This window comes from Loxodonta africana, chromosome 2 (genome assembly GCF_030014295.1).
Source record: "Loxodonta africana isolate mLoxAfr1 chromosome 2, mLoxAfr1.hap2, whole genome shotgun sequence".
Taxonomy (NCBI): Eukaryota; Metazoa; Chordata; class Mammalia; order Proboscidea; family Elephantidae; genus Loxodonta; species Loxodonta africana.
In genome coordinates this window covers 226648178-226662054 of record NC_087343.1, presented here as the reverse complement: position 1 = coordinate 226662054, position 13877 = coordinate 226648178, and the positions used below count along the sequence as shown (strand labels likewise).

The 13877-nt window shown below is 46.9% G+C and overlaps 1 protein-coding gene across 2 annotated transcripts in view; it reads left to right on the top strand.

Moving 5' to 3' along the window:
* Positions 1 to 13877, top strand: part of PTTG1IP (PTTG1 interacting protein) — a 36242-nt gene that overhangs the window by 13447 nt on the left and 8918 nt on the right. For both annotated transcript variants that reach the window (XM_010598683.3, XM_064279562.1), the window contains exons 2-3: positions 1569 to 1621; positions 2999 to 3107. In XM_010598683.3, coding sequence (XP_010596985.1) covers positions 1569 to 1621; positions 2999 to 3107 — 162 coding nt within the window. The remainder of the gene's footprint in view (positions 1 to 1568; positions 1622 to 2998; positions 3108 to 13877) is intronic.

Sequence of the window (13877 nt, the reverse complement as noted above, 5' to 3'; positions counted from 1 at the left end):
GGGAGCACCCCTCCAGGCTGGCTTTTGGGTTTTGCCATTTGTCCATCAGTTGTGGGTACTTCTGACTTTTTGGCACAAGTTGTTCAAGGCTGGTCTCGTCCTGTCCCAGCCCCAGTGCTGGTATTAACCATTTTCTCTGAGGAGCCCTGGCTCCTATTAGCGGGGAGCAGCATCCAGAGACCACGGCTTGGGTGCTGAGTGCGCCCCCTGCTGCTGGGTGTTGTGCCTAAACCCTTCCAATGCCAGAGCTAGGAAGTGAGCTTTCACATTGAAAGTTTTTATTTATGCCAGGTCTGCCCCATCCCGCCAGGGCCTCTGCCCCCCATACCCCACGTTGCACATCTCTTCCCCCAAGGCCACGTCACTGGAGAACTGAAACCTCAGCAGCCCTGTCTTCCTCCTCATCACTGGTTGTCAGCATTAACTTCTCAGGGCTGAATAGAATCTGTGGCTCTGAAAATTTCAAGTTGTTTAAAATAAGCTTCAACAGAAACCTAACAGACCATCCTCAGAGACTCTGCGAAGGGTGCTGTTTAATCTTGGCTGAGTGGGACTGTAGGGTCAGAGGATAAGTGCGTATGTGTCTTTTGAGCAGCTGCCGAGCCTTGTACCAAAGCATTTGATCCATTTCACTCCCCACCAGCACCGCAGGAGTTCCTGTAGCTCCATCTTCGCCAACACTGGGTACTGTCATCTTTGTAATTGTAGCCGTTCTGGTGGGGGGTATGGTGGTATCTTGTTGGGGTTTGAGTCTTTACTTCGCTGCTGACTATTGGCATTGAGGATAGAGCTCTCTTCTGTGTGTGTATGTGTGTGTGCGTGTGTGCATGTGCGTGCATGCACCCGCGTTCTCAAGGAGCAGCGGGGAGTAAGCCATCAGCAACTGCATGTCCGCATACTGGAGATCATTTGTTTGTAAAGCCCTTCTCTTCTGATTAGCTTGGATTCCAAAGCTGTCAGCTGGTTGGAGTTTGACCATTCCTGTAGTGACAGTGCTGCAAGTCCTGGTTAGAGTCCCAGGCCCCCCCCGCAACATGATTGGAGCAGCCGATTCCACGGCACTTCCCACTCCATGCTGTGGGGGTGGCTGGGGGGACTGAGGCCTTGCCGTCAGTCACGGGCTCTCTGTGCGTGGGTGTGAAAACCCTGGCGGGCTTCTTGGGAGTATCAGTGGCACCGCCGCAGCTCTAGACAGAGGCTCCGGCTCCAGAGAATATTGGCTACCCAGCTGCAGGTTCCAGTCCGCTAGTGATCAAACACACTCAGTACCTCTTCTGAGTTCCAGCGACCTAAAACGCCCCCTTGTGTGTTCTGAGTCACCTTTCCCCCTGAGAACCTATGTCCCGTTGCTGCCTCGCTCGCAGCAGCATTCAGTAAATGTCTGCCCTGCGTATGTCTGCGCACCCTGAAGGTGGGGTGTTGCCCAGGGGGCCTCGGGAGGATGTTGATCCTGTGGTTCTGCTCAGAGTCCAGTGCCAGGGTGATTTCGTCAGTGCCCCCTACCCCTCGCGATCTGCTGTTCCTGTCCCACAACTCTCAGTGATTTACTTATTCATTTTTGCCCACAGTTTGTTCTCAGAACTCAAACAGAACCTGCGAAGAGTGCCTGAAAAATGTCTCTGTAAGTAGCATGAATCATCACGTAATCCTTAGATGGGGACACCTTTCCTAAAGCCAGGGCCACTTGTGTGTTTCAAAGGTTCTGCTTTCTGGGATTTGTGGAAATGTTTCTCAAGATAGCCATGAAGTGTTATTTTGGCCTTTCTCAGGCATATTAAACTGTCCTATGGGAAACTGCAGGCACCACCTGAGTGTTGTCCATACACGTTACTTAGCTCCTGAGGTGGAAGAGGGACCCAGGTGGCCACGGTAAGCAGAGTTTTGCTGCTGTTGATCACGTACAGCCTGAACCATTGTAAACACAAGACGCTAGAGTGGACACTCCGTAAATAGCCCTGGGTAAGTCCAGGCTTCCTCTGAATTTTTCTGGTTAATAGTCTTTTCTCCTAAAAAAAAACTCATGATTTTCCAGCCTACTAAATTTAAACTGTTAGCTTCAAAATATAAAATACAAAGCAAGGTCTTCCTCTTGCAGCATGATAGGCGCTACCTCAGGCATAATTCCCGTGTCCTCTCACCTGAGGGGCAGATGGGGCATCAGTGTCCCGCAGTGCCTGCGGACGCGTTCGGCCACGTTCTAGCCACCACTGCACGAGGAGTGTTGAGCACTCTTGAGGCTGCATTGTGAACTGTTGCTGTGTGTGCACTGGGCTTTGTGCACCGCCCCAGCCTCGCTCCAGCATTTAGGAGTCAGCAGCCTTTAGCCTCAGTTACATCACCTTTGAACTGGGCACGATGATACCCCCCACTCAGTGCAGCTGTGGAGATCTAAGGTGGGATGCAGGGTACCTGACCAAAAGCAGAGATTCGTTGTGGTCATAATGGTCTGTTCAATGAATATGGGCCAGACTTGGTCCTGGCTGCTTGGGTGATGTCTGAGGGGCACGCAAATGCCTGCCCTCATGCCTAGTCATGAGACACAGTGCACGGAGGTGAGAGGTGCGGCCACGATGTGAAGAAGAATCCAGCAGGGGGTGGGGAGGGTCACAGTTTGAAGGTAAGTTGGTAAGGGTAGGGCTCACTGAGGAGGTGACATTTTTGAAGGTCAGGGAGCCTCCAGATGTGCAGGGGATGGGCGTCCTGGTGGGGTGAGCGATCTGTGCAAAGGCCCCGGGGAGGGAGCTGGCTCAGCACAAAGAGGAAGAGTCTGAGGTTCCCATGGGCCTTGGCTTTCTTCTGAGTGGCATGTTGTGGAGCAGACGAGAGCCGCTGTGCTGAGAACGGAGTAGAAGGAACAGGACCAAGAGCAGACTGGTTGGGAGGCTGAGATTGTTTAGGCGATTCACAGGGAGGTGGTGGTGTGCTTGGAGGCTGTGAGGTGGTGAGGAGTGGTTTTTACATCTCACTTGGTTGCTCATCCAATGCTTATTTCTTTCAGTGTCTCTGGTGCAACACCAACAAGGCATGTCTGGACTACCCAGTTACAAAAATCTTGCCACCTGGGTCGCTTTGTAAGTTGAGTTCTGCACGCTGGGGCGTTTGCTGGGGTAAGTCATTGTCTTAGTTTACTTCTTGCAAAATCAGTGCTTTTTTAGAAATTCTGATGTATGCCCAATCAACATAAGTTGCCAGAAAACACCTTCCTGATAGATCTTTGACTCCCAGCAAGAATTCTAGGAAGCCCTGGTGGTGTAGTGGTTAAGTGCCATGGGTGCTAACCAAAAGGATGGCAGTTTGAATCCACCAGGAGCTCCCTGGAAACTCTATCGGCGGTTCTACTCTGTCCTATAGGGTCGCTATGGGTTGGAGTTGACTCGACAGCAACGGGTTGGTTTTGGTAGCTCTTTGACTCCCTCCCAGCAAGAATTCAGGAAGCTGGTGTTAGCACATGGGGCCTAGGAGTGCAGCTCGGGGCCCTGCAGGATCTGGAGGACTGCCTTCTAGGCCATCAGGCTGGGCACTGAAGTCTAAGTCTTTCCGTGTCCCGGGCAGTCTGAGCACATTCCACGCAGTTGGTGCTCACGGCTCCTGAGGCCATGCCCATTAGGTTGTGGTGGCTACCCACTTCTTCCTACTCTAGACAACATCACAGTAACTGTGGATGTGGTGCTGGGGGTAGCTGTGATGTGCTCAACCTCTTCAGAAGCTTAATATGCTAACTGAGCACTAATTCCCTGACACTCCACATGACCTGGCCAGAATGCACCAGCATGTCTGACTCAAGGCTGACAGGCCCTCTCTCCTAGGGGGCTGTGCCCGGCTCAGAGTCAGAGGGCACTCACTGGCTGCCTTGCCTTGCAAGCCTGGCCAGCACTGTGGTACCCCAGAACGCCATCTTTGCCATGTGCCTGCAGGCGATCATTCCCTGAGTCTTTAGTTGTGGCTTTCAGTCATTCTTCAAAAATTAATGAAGACTGGTGAAGGCTTGGTGTGTTTTTCTTTGCCTCTTTTAAAATAATAATAACTGCTCCTACGGTAGGAAGAAATTTTGACTGAACTTCAGTAAATGATCTTGACCTCAGCTTTATAAGTCATTTGTACAGTCTCTCCTGATCTGTGAGTAATATGATTGTATGGTATAAAAGGATTCTGGCATGTTAGAGCTCCAGTCTTCACACAGTGCCCTCTGTACGACACCAACATTTGAGCCAAAAATCGGTGAGCACTTTTTTATTGGTAAAGTTAGCCTAACAGGAATGGTATGTGGTGTGATGCTAATGAATAATGAAACTGTGTATCAGTTTAGTATTTGATATCTTACGTCAGAGTTAGGCCTTCAGGAGCTAGGCTTTAGTCACCTGTACGGTAATAACCCACCACTCATCTGTTAGTTTGTCATACTGTGGTGGCTTGCCTGCTACTGTGATGCTGGAAGCTATGCCACCAGTATTTCAAATAACCAGCAAGTTCACCCATAGTGGGCAGGTTTCAGCAGAGCTTCCAGGCTAAAGCAGACTAGGAAGAAGCACCTGGCATCTACTTCTAGAAAAAAAATCAACCAGTGAAAACCTTATGAATAGCAGCAGAACATTTTCAGATGTAGTGCCAGAAGATGAGCCCCTCAGGTTGGAAGTCACTTAAAATATGATCGGGGAAGAGCTGCCTCCTCAAAGTAAAGTCGACCTTAATGACGTGGATGGAGTCAAGCTTTCAGGACCTTCATTTGCTGATGTGGCACAATTCAAAATGAGAAAAAACAGCTGCAAACATCCATTAATCATCAGAATGTGAAATGTACAAAGTATGAATCTAGGAAAATTGGAAGTTGCCAAAAATGGAATGCATAAAGATTGATATTCTAGGCATATAGTGAGCTGAAATGGACTGGTATTGGCCATTTTGAATCAAACGATCATATGGTCTACTATGACAAATTGAAGAGGAATGGTGTCACATTCACATCAAAGAACATTTCAAGACCTGTCCTGAAGTATGGCGCTATCAGTGATAGGATAATATCCATATGCCTGCAAGGACCAGTTAATACAAATATTATTCAATTTATGCACCATCCACTGAGGCCAAAGATGAAGAAATTGAAGATTTTTACCAACCTCTATGTCTGAAATTGATCAAACATGCAGGCAAGATGCACTGATAATTCCTGGTAATTGGAATGCAAAAGTTGGAAACAAAGGAGGAGGATCAGATGTTGGAAAAATACAGCCTTTGGGATAGAAATGACATGGGAGATTGCCTGATAGAATTTTGCAAAACCAACGACCTATTTGTTAGAAATACCTTCTATTCAACAGCATAAATGGCAGCTTGACATGTGAATCTTGCTGCATGGAATATGTATAAACTGAATTGACTATATGTGTTGAAAGAGTCGATGGAGAAGCTCGATATCATCAGTCAGAACAAGGCTCGTGCAAGTTGAAGTTGAGGCTTAAGAAAATTAAAACAAGTCCACAAGAGCCAAAGTACAACCTTGAGCGTATCTCACCTGAATTTGGAGACCATCTCAAGAATAGACTTAACACATTGAACACTAATAACGAAAGACCAGACGAGTTGTGGGATGACATCAAGGACATCATACATGAAGAAAGCCAAAGATCATAGACAAGTAAGAAAAAAAGACGAAAGTGGATGTCAGAAGAGACTCTGAAACTTGTTTTTGAATGTAGAGTAGCCAAAGAGAATGGAAGAAATGGTGAAATAAATGTTGAACAGAAGATGTCAAAGGGTGCCTGGAGAAAACAAAGTAGAGTATTATAACGAAATGTGCAAAGACCTGGAGTTAGAAAACCAAAAGGGAAGAACACGGTTGGCATTTCTCAAGCTGAAAGAAATGAAGAAAAAATTCAAGCCTTGAGTTGCAATATTGAGGGATTCTTTGGGCAAAATATTGAATGACACAGGAAGTATCTAAAAAAGATGGAAGGAATACAGTCACGATACCAAAAAGAATTGGTTGATGTTCAGCCATTTTAGGAGGTAGCCTATGATCAAGAACTGATGGTACTGAAGGAAGAAATCCAAGCTGCACTACTGAAGGCACTGGCGAAAAACAAGCCTTCAGGAATTGATGGAATATCAATTGAGATGTTTCCACAAATTCCAGGATGCTGTGCTGGAAGTGCTCACTCGTTTATGCCAAGAAATTAGGAAAAAAGCTACCTGACCAACTGGTGGGAAGAGATCCATGTTTGTGCCCATTCCAAAGAAAGGTGATCCAACAGAATGTAGAAATTATTGAACAACATCATTAATATCACACGCAAGCAAAATTTTGCTGAAGAACATTCAAAAATGTTTGCAGCAGTACATCGACAGGGCGCTGCCAGAAGCTCAAGCCAGATTCAGAAGAGACCATGGAATGAGAGATATCATTGCCAATGTCAGATGGATCTTGACTAAAAGCAGGAGAGTACCAGAAACATGTTTACCTATGTTTTATTCACTATGCGGAGGCATTCAACTGTGTGTATCGTGACAAATTATGGTTAACATTACAAAGCATGGGAATTGAGAACACTTAATTGTGCTCATGAGGAACATGTACATAGTCCAAGAGTCAGTCTTTCAAACAGAACAATGTGATACTGCGTGATTAAAATCAGGAAAGGTGTGCATCAGTGTTGTATCCTTTCACCCTATTTATTCAGTCTGTACGCTGAGCAAATAATCCAAGAAGCTGGACTATATGAAGAAGATGTGGCATCAGGTTTGGGAGAAGACTTATTAATAACTTGTGCTATATGCAGATGTTAAAATTTTGCTTGTTGAAAGTGAAGAGGACTTGAAGCACTTACTGATGAAGATCAGTATGGATTACACCTCAGCATAAAGAAAACAAGCATCCTCACAACTGGACCAATAAGCAACATCATGATAAATGGAGAAAGTATTGAAGTTGTCAAGAATTTCGAATCACTTGGATTCCCAATGAACGCCCGTGGAAGCAGCAGTCAAGAAATAAAATGATGGTTTGGATGTGTATATGGCGTTTCCATGACCTTGCCTCGTACAACAAATTGTGCTGGATTCCCCAGTATTGTGGACCAAATTACTCGGCCAAGGGCTGTGGGGACCATGGTCTTGGGGAACATCTAGCTCAATTGGCATAACAAGGTTTATAAAGAAAATGATCTACGTTCTACTTTGAGTAGTGTCTGGGGTGTTAGAAGCCTGTGAGCGGCCATTTAAGATACTCCACTGGTCTCACTCCTTTGGGAGCAAGGAAGAATGAAGACACAAGGAAAAGATTAGACCAAAGGACTAATGGATCACAATTACCATGGAGTGCAGTACAACTAGATGGTGCCCAGCTACCACTACCAATTGCTCTGACAGGGATCACAATAGAGGGTCCCGGACAGAGCTGGAAGAAAATGTAGAACAAAATTCTAACTCACAAATAAAGATCAGACTTACTGGCCTGACAGAGACTGGATAAACCCTGAGAGTATGGCCCCTGAACACCCTTTTAGCTCAGTTATGAAGTCACTCCTGAGGTTCACCTTTTAGCCAAAGATTGAACAGGCCCATAAAACAATACCAAAGGGGCACACCAGCCAGGGGCAAAGACTAGAGGGCAGGAGGGAACAGGAGAGCTGGTAATGGGGAAACCAAGGTCGAGAAAGGAGAGTGTTGACACGTTGTAGGGTTGTTAACCAGTGTCAGAAAACAATATGTGTACTGCTTAATGAGAAGCTAGTTTGTTCTGTAAACCTTCATCTAAAGTACAATAAAGAAGAACAAAGAAAATGATGTATTGCATTGGGCAAATCTCCAGCAAAGGACCTCTTTCAAGTGTTAGAAAGTAAAGATGTCACGTTGAGGACTAAGGTGTGCCTGACCTAAGCCATGGAATTTTTAATCACCTCGTGTGCATGTGAAAACTGAACGATGAATAAGGAACACCAAAGAAGAACTGATGTCTTTGAATCATGATGTTGGCAAATAATATTGAATATACCATGGACTACCAGAAGAACTAGCAAATCTGTCTTGCAAGAAATATAGCTAGAATACTCGTTAGAAGCGAGGATGGCGAAATTTCATCTCATGTACTTTGGACATGTTATCAGGAGGGACCAGTCCCTGGAGGACATAATGCTTGGTAAAGTGAAGATCAGCGAAAGAGAGGAAACCCCTCAGCGAGATGGATTGACACAGTGGCTGCAACAATAGGCTCAAATGTAGCAACGACTGTGAGGTTGGTGTGGGATCAGGCTGTGTTTCGTTCTATTGTACAAAGGGTCATTATGAGTCGGAACCAACTGGGTGGCACCTGACGACAATAGCACAGTAATAGTAATGCCTTTTATACTCATGATAATGTGTATTATTAATTCATTAGGAATCCATTCAGTAGGTAATCTAGCAACTATTTAGCAACTGTCTTTTGTCCTATTTGACTATTTATAACCAGTGTGTTCTATAGGAAAGCTTTGTTCATTTGGCGTTTCTGATAGAAGACCAGATTGATTTGTAGAATATTCTTGAAGCGAGTTCGAAGTAGTAGTTTCAAACATAGTAACATGAACTGGGACAGTAGCGTCTCAGGACCTGAGCGCTGCTGCCACAGAGGGCAGCGTCTCAGGACCCGGGCATGTGCTCCCATGGAGGGCAGCATCTCAGGACCTGGGCATGTGCTCACATGGAGGGCAGCGTCTCAGGACCCGGGCATGTGCTGCCGTAAAGAGCAGCTCTCAGTGGCTGCTTCTGACTCCGTGGCCCAGTGTGGTTTTCTCTGAGCCCAGTCTGCCAGTGTCCTTTCCATTTTGTGAGTTGGAGTCATGTGGAAGGAGACTTAGAAAGAAGTGAGAGATTAACACTCACCAGGGGTCCCTTTGACCAGAGGACAGGCAGTGGGATAGCATATCTGCAGCTGGTGAGTGACAAGTCAGACTCAGGGCAAAGAATCCTGTAGATCAGAAAGGGGTAAGAGAGCAGCAGGTGGAAGGATACGCCTTGAACCTCACTGGGAGTTGGAGGAGAGGGGAGGAGGGAGAAGCGAGGGGAAAATTGAGGACCTGGAAGGAGACTTGTCCAGGCTGGGTTCTCTAGAGAAGCAAAACCAGTGATGTGTGTGTGTATACGTATATATGTGTATGTATATATACACACACACACAGAGATTTATCTCAATGAAATGGCTCACGTGTTTGTAGAGACTGGCAAGTCCCAAATCCATGGGTTAGGCTGGAGGCTTCTTCTGGTTCATGCAGCTGCAGGGGCTGATGAACCCAAGACTGGCAGGTCATGTGGCAGACTGCTAGCTTACCGGCTGTGGAGGCAGACGAACCCAAGATTGGCAGGAAATATGGCAGGCAGCTGGCTCGAGCCCCAAGAACTGGAGGTCAGATGATGACGAGCTGGATGCAGGATCCAGAGCAAGCAAGCAAGCGTTGCCAGCATATCACTGATAATTTTGAGAATTTGAAAACTGCAGCCCCTTTTCACAGGAAAAAAGTTGTACGTATAACGTGCACATGATCTTGCATACAGTGCCCAGGGCTACGAGACACTGTTTCAGCTTCTTTCTGAATTCCAGTAAGAGTTCCAGTTTCCCCAGGTTAACTAGTTGGGCTACATGGAGTGTGCTGAGACTGCCCCAGACGTGTGGAGTTGACCTTGACTCCTGGTGACCTCGTGTGTGTCCGAGTAGAACCGTGCTCCTTGGGGTCTTCAGTGATGAACTTTCAGAAGTAGATCACCAGGCCTTTCTGCCAGGGTGCCTCTGGGTGGATTTTTTTTTTTTTTTTGCCAGCCTTTTGGTTAGTGGCCAGGTACCATTAGGGATCCCTGTTCAGAAGGAAACATGAGTAGGCACATCTCTTATCTCGTTCTTACGGGCCTCCCACTTGATTATGGTTGACTGTACGAGCGTTCTTTTATTAAGGAAATTTGCCCGTTGTGAGATCCACATTGTTTCCTAGTTTGCCTTTTAAACCAGTTTGTGGCGTACTTGGCTCTGTGGAACACGTCTTTATGCAGTCAGGGCACAGAGGTTGAGTGTGTGGAGTGGTATTGGGGTGTGTGTTGGGTGGGATATGTGTGTGTGTTGAGTGGGGTGTGTATGTTGGGTGGGGTGTGTGTGTTGGGTGGTGTGTGTGTGTTGAGTGGGGTGTGTATCTGTGTTCCATGGGGGTGTGTGTGTGTTGGATGGGGTGTCCGGCTGTGTGTGGATGGTGTGGCTGTGTGTGGTTCTGTTCCTAATCTGTTGTGTTCCTCATGCCAGTTCCTCCTGTATGCGCCCTGCCCAGCCCTTCACTTTGCACTGCCCTCACCCTAGGGAGGCTTCCCCAGGCCATCTTCTCCCGGCAGCCTTCACCTCCTAACTGTTCCACAGAGACAGCTCCCAAACAGGAGCACTCGTGGTGTTTAGAGCGTTAACTTCTATTACGACGTTTTTAAACTGAAGTATGACTTCCCGTGAAATACACACATCTTAAGTCTCCCTCTCTGTGTGTGTACAGACTACAGTTTTGCTGTATGGAACTCATTTTTATGTAGTATGAGGGTTGTTGAGTTTGGGGGTGCTGAGTGTGTGTGTATATATGATGCATAGGAGAGGTATATACACACGTACATAAATGCAGTGAATTTTTATACGTTTTGTTGTTGGGTGCCGTCAAGTTGTTTTCAACTCCTAGTGACTCCATGTAACAGAGTAGAACCGTCCTGTAGGGTTTTCTTGGCTGTAATCTTTATGGAAGTAGGTTGCCAGGTCTTTGTCCCACAGAGCCACTGGGTGGGTTTGAACCATGGATCTTTAGGTTAGCAGTTGAGTGCCTAACCGCTAGATAATCACCATTCAAATCAAAATACCTGGAGCGTTCCCAGCACCCCCAGAGGGTTCCTTCACGCCTTGTCTGGACACCATGAGTAACCACCGTCGTGGCCTCCCATCATCATAGGTTAGTTCTGCCCGTTCTTGACCTTTGTATAAAGAACTCTTGACTGTTCTACCTGACTTCATCCAGCGTCATGTCAGAGAGCCATGCACGGTGCTGCTTCAGTGGGCCATTCTCAGTGCAGTGTCCACAGTTGTCTGTCCATCTGCTGCGGGTGGCCGTCTGGGCTGGTCCAGTGATGCTGCAAGCCTTCTTGTCTGGGCAGGTGTGAGCACGCACCCCTGCTGGGCGTGCACTTAGGGGAGGGGCTGCCGTCACAGCAGGCATTGACGTTTAGCGCAGGAGGCTCTGCCAGACCGTATTTCCCAGAGTGGCTGTACCAGCCTGTGGCCCCCGTGCAATGCAAGCCTTCCAGCTGTTCTGCGTCCCTGCCAGCACGTGGGCTGCTACGTCGGCACAGTGTAGTCCACTGGCGGGTGTGCAGTGTTACGTCATTGTGGCTTTAATTGTATTCTTTTGATGACTAAGGATGCTGAGCACCTTTTCAGGTGGTGGGCCTTGTGATAATTCTCTTGTGAAATGAAATGCCTTTTCAGCCCTTTGTGCCCACTTTTTAATAGAGTTGTTTTAATGTATATATGTATATGCATGGGTATGTATGTTTTTTTTTGTTTTTCTATTTTAATAGGGTTTGTGTACTTATTCTGGGGGCGAACCCTTTGGATATGTGCTTCGCAAATATCTTCTCTGTCTGTGTGGCTTGTCTCTTCATTCTTGATGCTGAATGCTCTTTTGATGGGCAGAGCTCCTTCATTTTGATGTGGTCCAGCATACCAGCGTTTTATAAGATTGATAACCTTGACTTCATTTTATTCTTTCCTAGCGCCTCAGTTCCCTAGTGCTGCTGTACCACAAACCACAGATGGGTGGCTTTAACCAAAAGAAATTTATGTTCTCACAGTTCTGGAGACTAAAAGTCCACATCGGGGTCTCAGCTGTGTGAATTTAAGATAGTCCCAGGCGTGCCTTTGTTTGCAGACAACTTTACATGGCGTCTGTCTGAGTGATTAGGTTTAGTATAGACACCCATGCTGGTATGCCCTCATTAAATAACAGAGATTTTTTTCAGTTGGGGTTGTATCCATAGGTATAAGGGTTAAGATTCTGACACAGTTTTGGAGGAGGCTGGGGAGCAATTCAGTCCATACTTCCTTTTAATTCAAATGGACATTAAGCTCACCCGTGGTGGAGCCTGTGCTGCTGAGTTCCTTTGTGGTTCTTGTGGCATTTGGGAGCAGTGCCACAGGACTCACGGGGCAAGTCTTCGAGGGATGGCAGGTCTCAGCTCAGTGGGAACTAGTGACCTGTTCACTGTAGCGGTGTTTCTCCAGGGTGCACAGTGTCCCTTTGGCTCCTGGCCGAGCAGGCTTGTATGTCTTTCGCAGGAGGGTGCAGATGTTTAACCTCTGCAGGGACTCTTCAGTGGAGAAGCGTGTGCTTCATACATGAGGGATTCCCAGAGGCCCTACACCTCTGCCCCAGTTTTCCAGTCCTGTGCTGGACAATGACAGATGGGACTGAACCTGAAGGACCAGGCTGGTAGGGTCCCGGCTAGTGTTCTCCAGGTCCTTGCTGGTATCTGCGGCAGTGCAGGACCAGGCTGCTGAGCTCCCCTAGTTCCCCCAAGTAGGCAGGAATCATCCTGGTCAGTGGGCAGCAGCCCAGCCTTGGGCGTTGGGCAGGTGTGGTCAGTCCCAGCAGGGCCCTGCCATGTTCTAGGCTCGTCCTGCACAGAGGACGGGCCTTGGTCTCTACTTGGTCTCTACTTGTTCCTTTGCTCAGACGTTCCCTACTTGCCTGCAGCTTTCTGCTTTGAGAGAGAGCCCTGAAAGTTATATGCGTTTCCTGTTAAACTCTGAAAAATATGTAGAATGAAACAGTTTCCCATCATTCTACTGCCCAGAAATCAGCCCTGTTGACATTCAGTGGAGGCACTTTTATTAGCAAAAGTAGAATCATACTGGACCATTTTCGAGACCTTTCTTGATTTAACAGTATGTCAGAAATGCTCCTCTGGGAGGGAGGGGGGTCGCCCCCACCACAGCCAAAAGATGAGAGGTTATCAACTCTATGTGGCAGCAGCCTAATTTTTAACTTCAGCTCTGAAAAGCTAACAAAGTCGAACTGCTGCGCACACATTCACGCAGAGTAACACCCCTGCCCAGGGGAAGGTTCGCTTTGGAAGCGTCTTAACCGTATGATTAAAAAACACGTTTGTAAGAGCAGCGATAGATGTTCTTGGCTGTGGTATGAGTTTAGAAAAGTCTTGACCAGCTTTAACTAATCAGCCTTTAAGAAAAGTCGAAAAGAATTTAAAACTTGTGTTAAATTTGTATTTGTCTCTGAAGGTTGGTCTTGACAAGAAATCATAAACTTTCTGATACTGATTAGCCAGCTGTACTCTAGCCCCTGGGTACCAGGTAGATAGTTACATTTGAAAATAACTGCCATTTCGTCCTCCAGGGGCGTTCCTTCTGGAGCTAGTGGTTAGTGTGTCTCCCAGAGGAAGCTCGTTTCTCTTGGAAGCAAATATAATACTTTTGACTTTGACTTAATAAAATAAGCTGCATCAAACTTAACTTCCATTTCTGTGAGTTCCATGAAATTAAAAGTTTAAAATGTCCTACCTGTTGCCGTCGAGTCAATTCTGACTCATAGCGACCCTACAGGACGGAGTAGAACTGCCCTATAGGGTTTCCAAGGAGCGGCCACTGAACCTTCTGTTTAACCGCTGAGCTCCTAACCACTGTGCCACCAGGGCTCCAAATATTCTAGGAGAGTCTAAATATACTGCTTGATATTCCCTTTTTCCTCTCTGTTAAATTTTTCCCAACCAGAACATCTTTTCAGTATCAGGCGGCAAGAAGACCTGTGCTATAAGTTAACCTCACCGTGTTCACCCACAGACGTGTTACAGGCCACAAGACGTGGGCTGGAGTTCCTGCT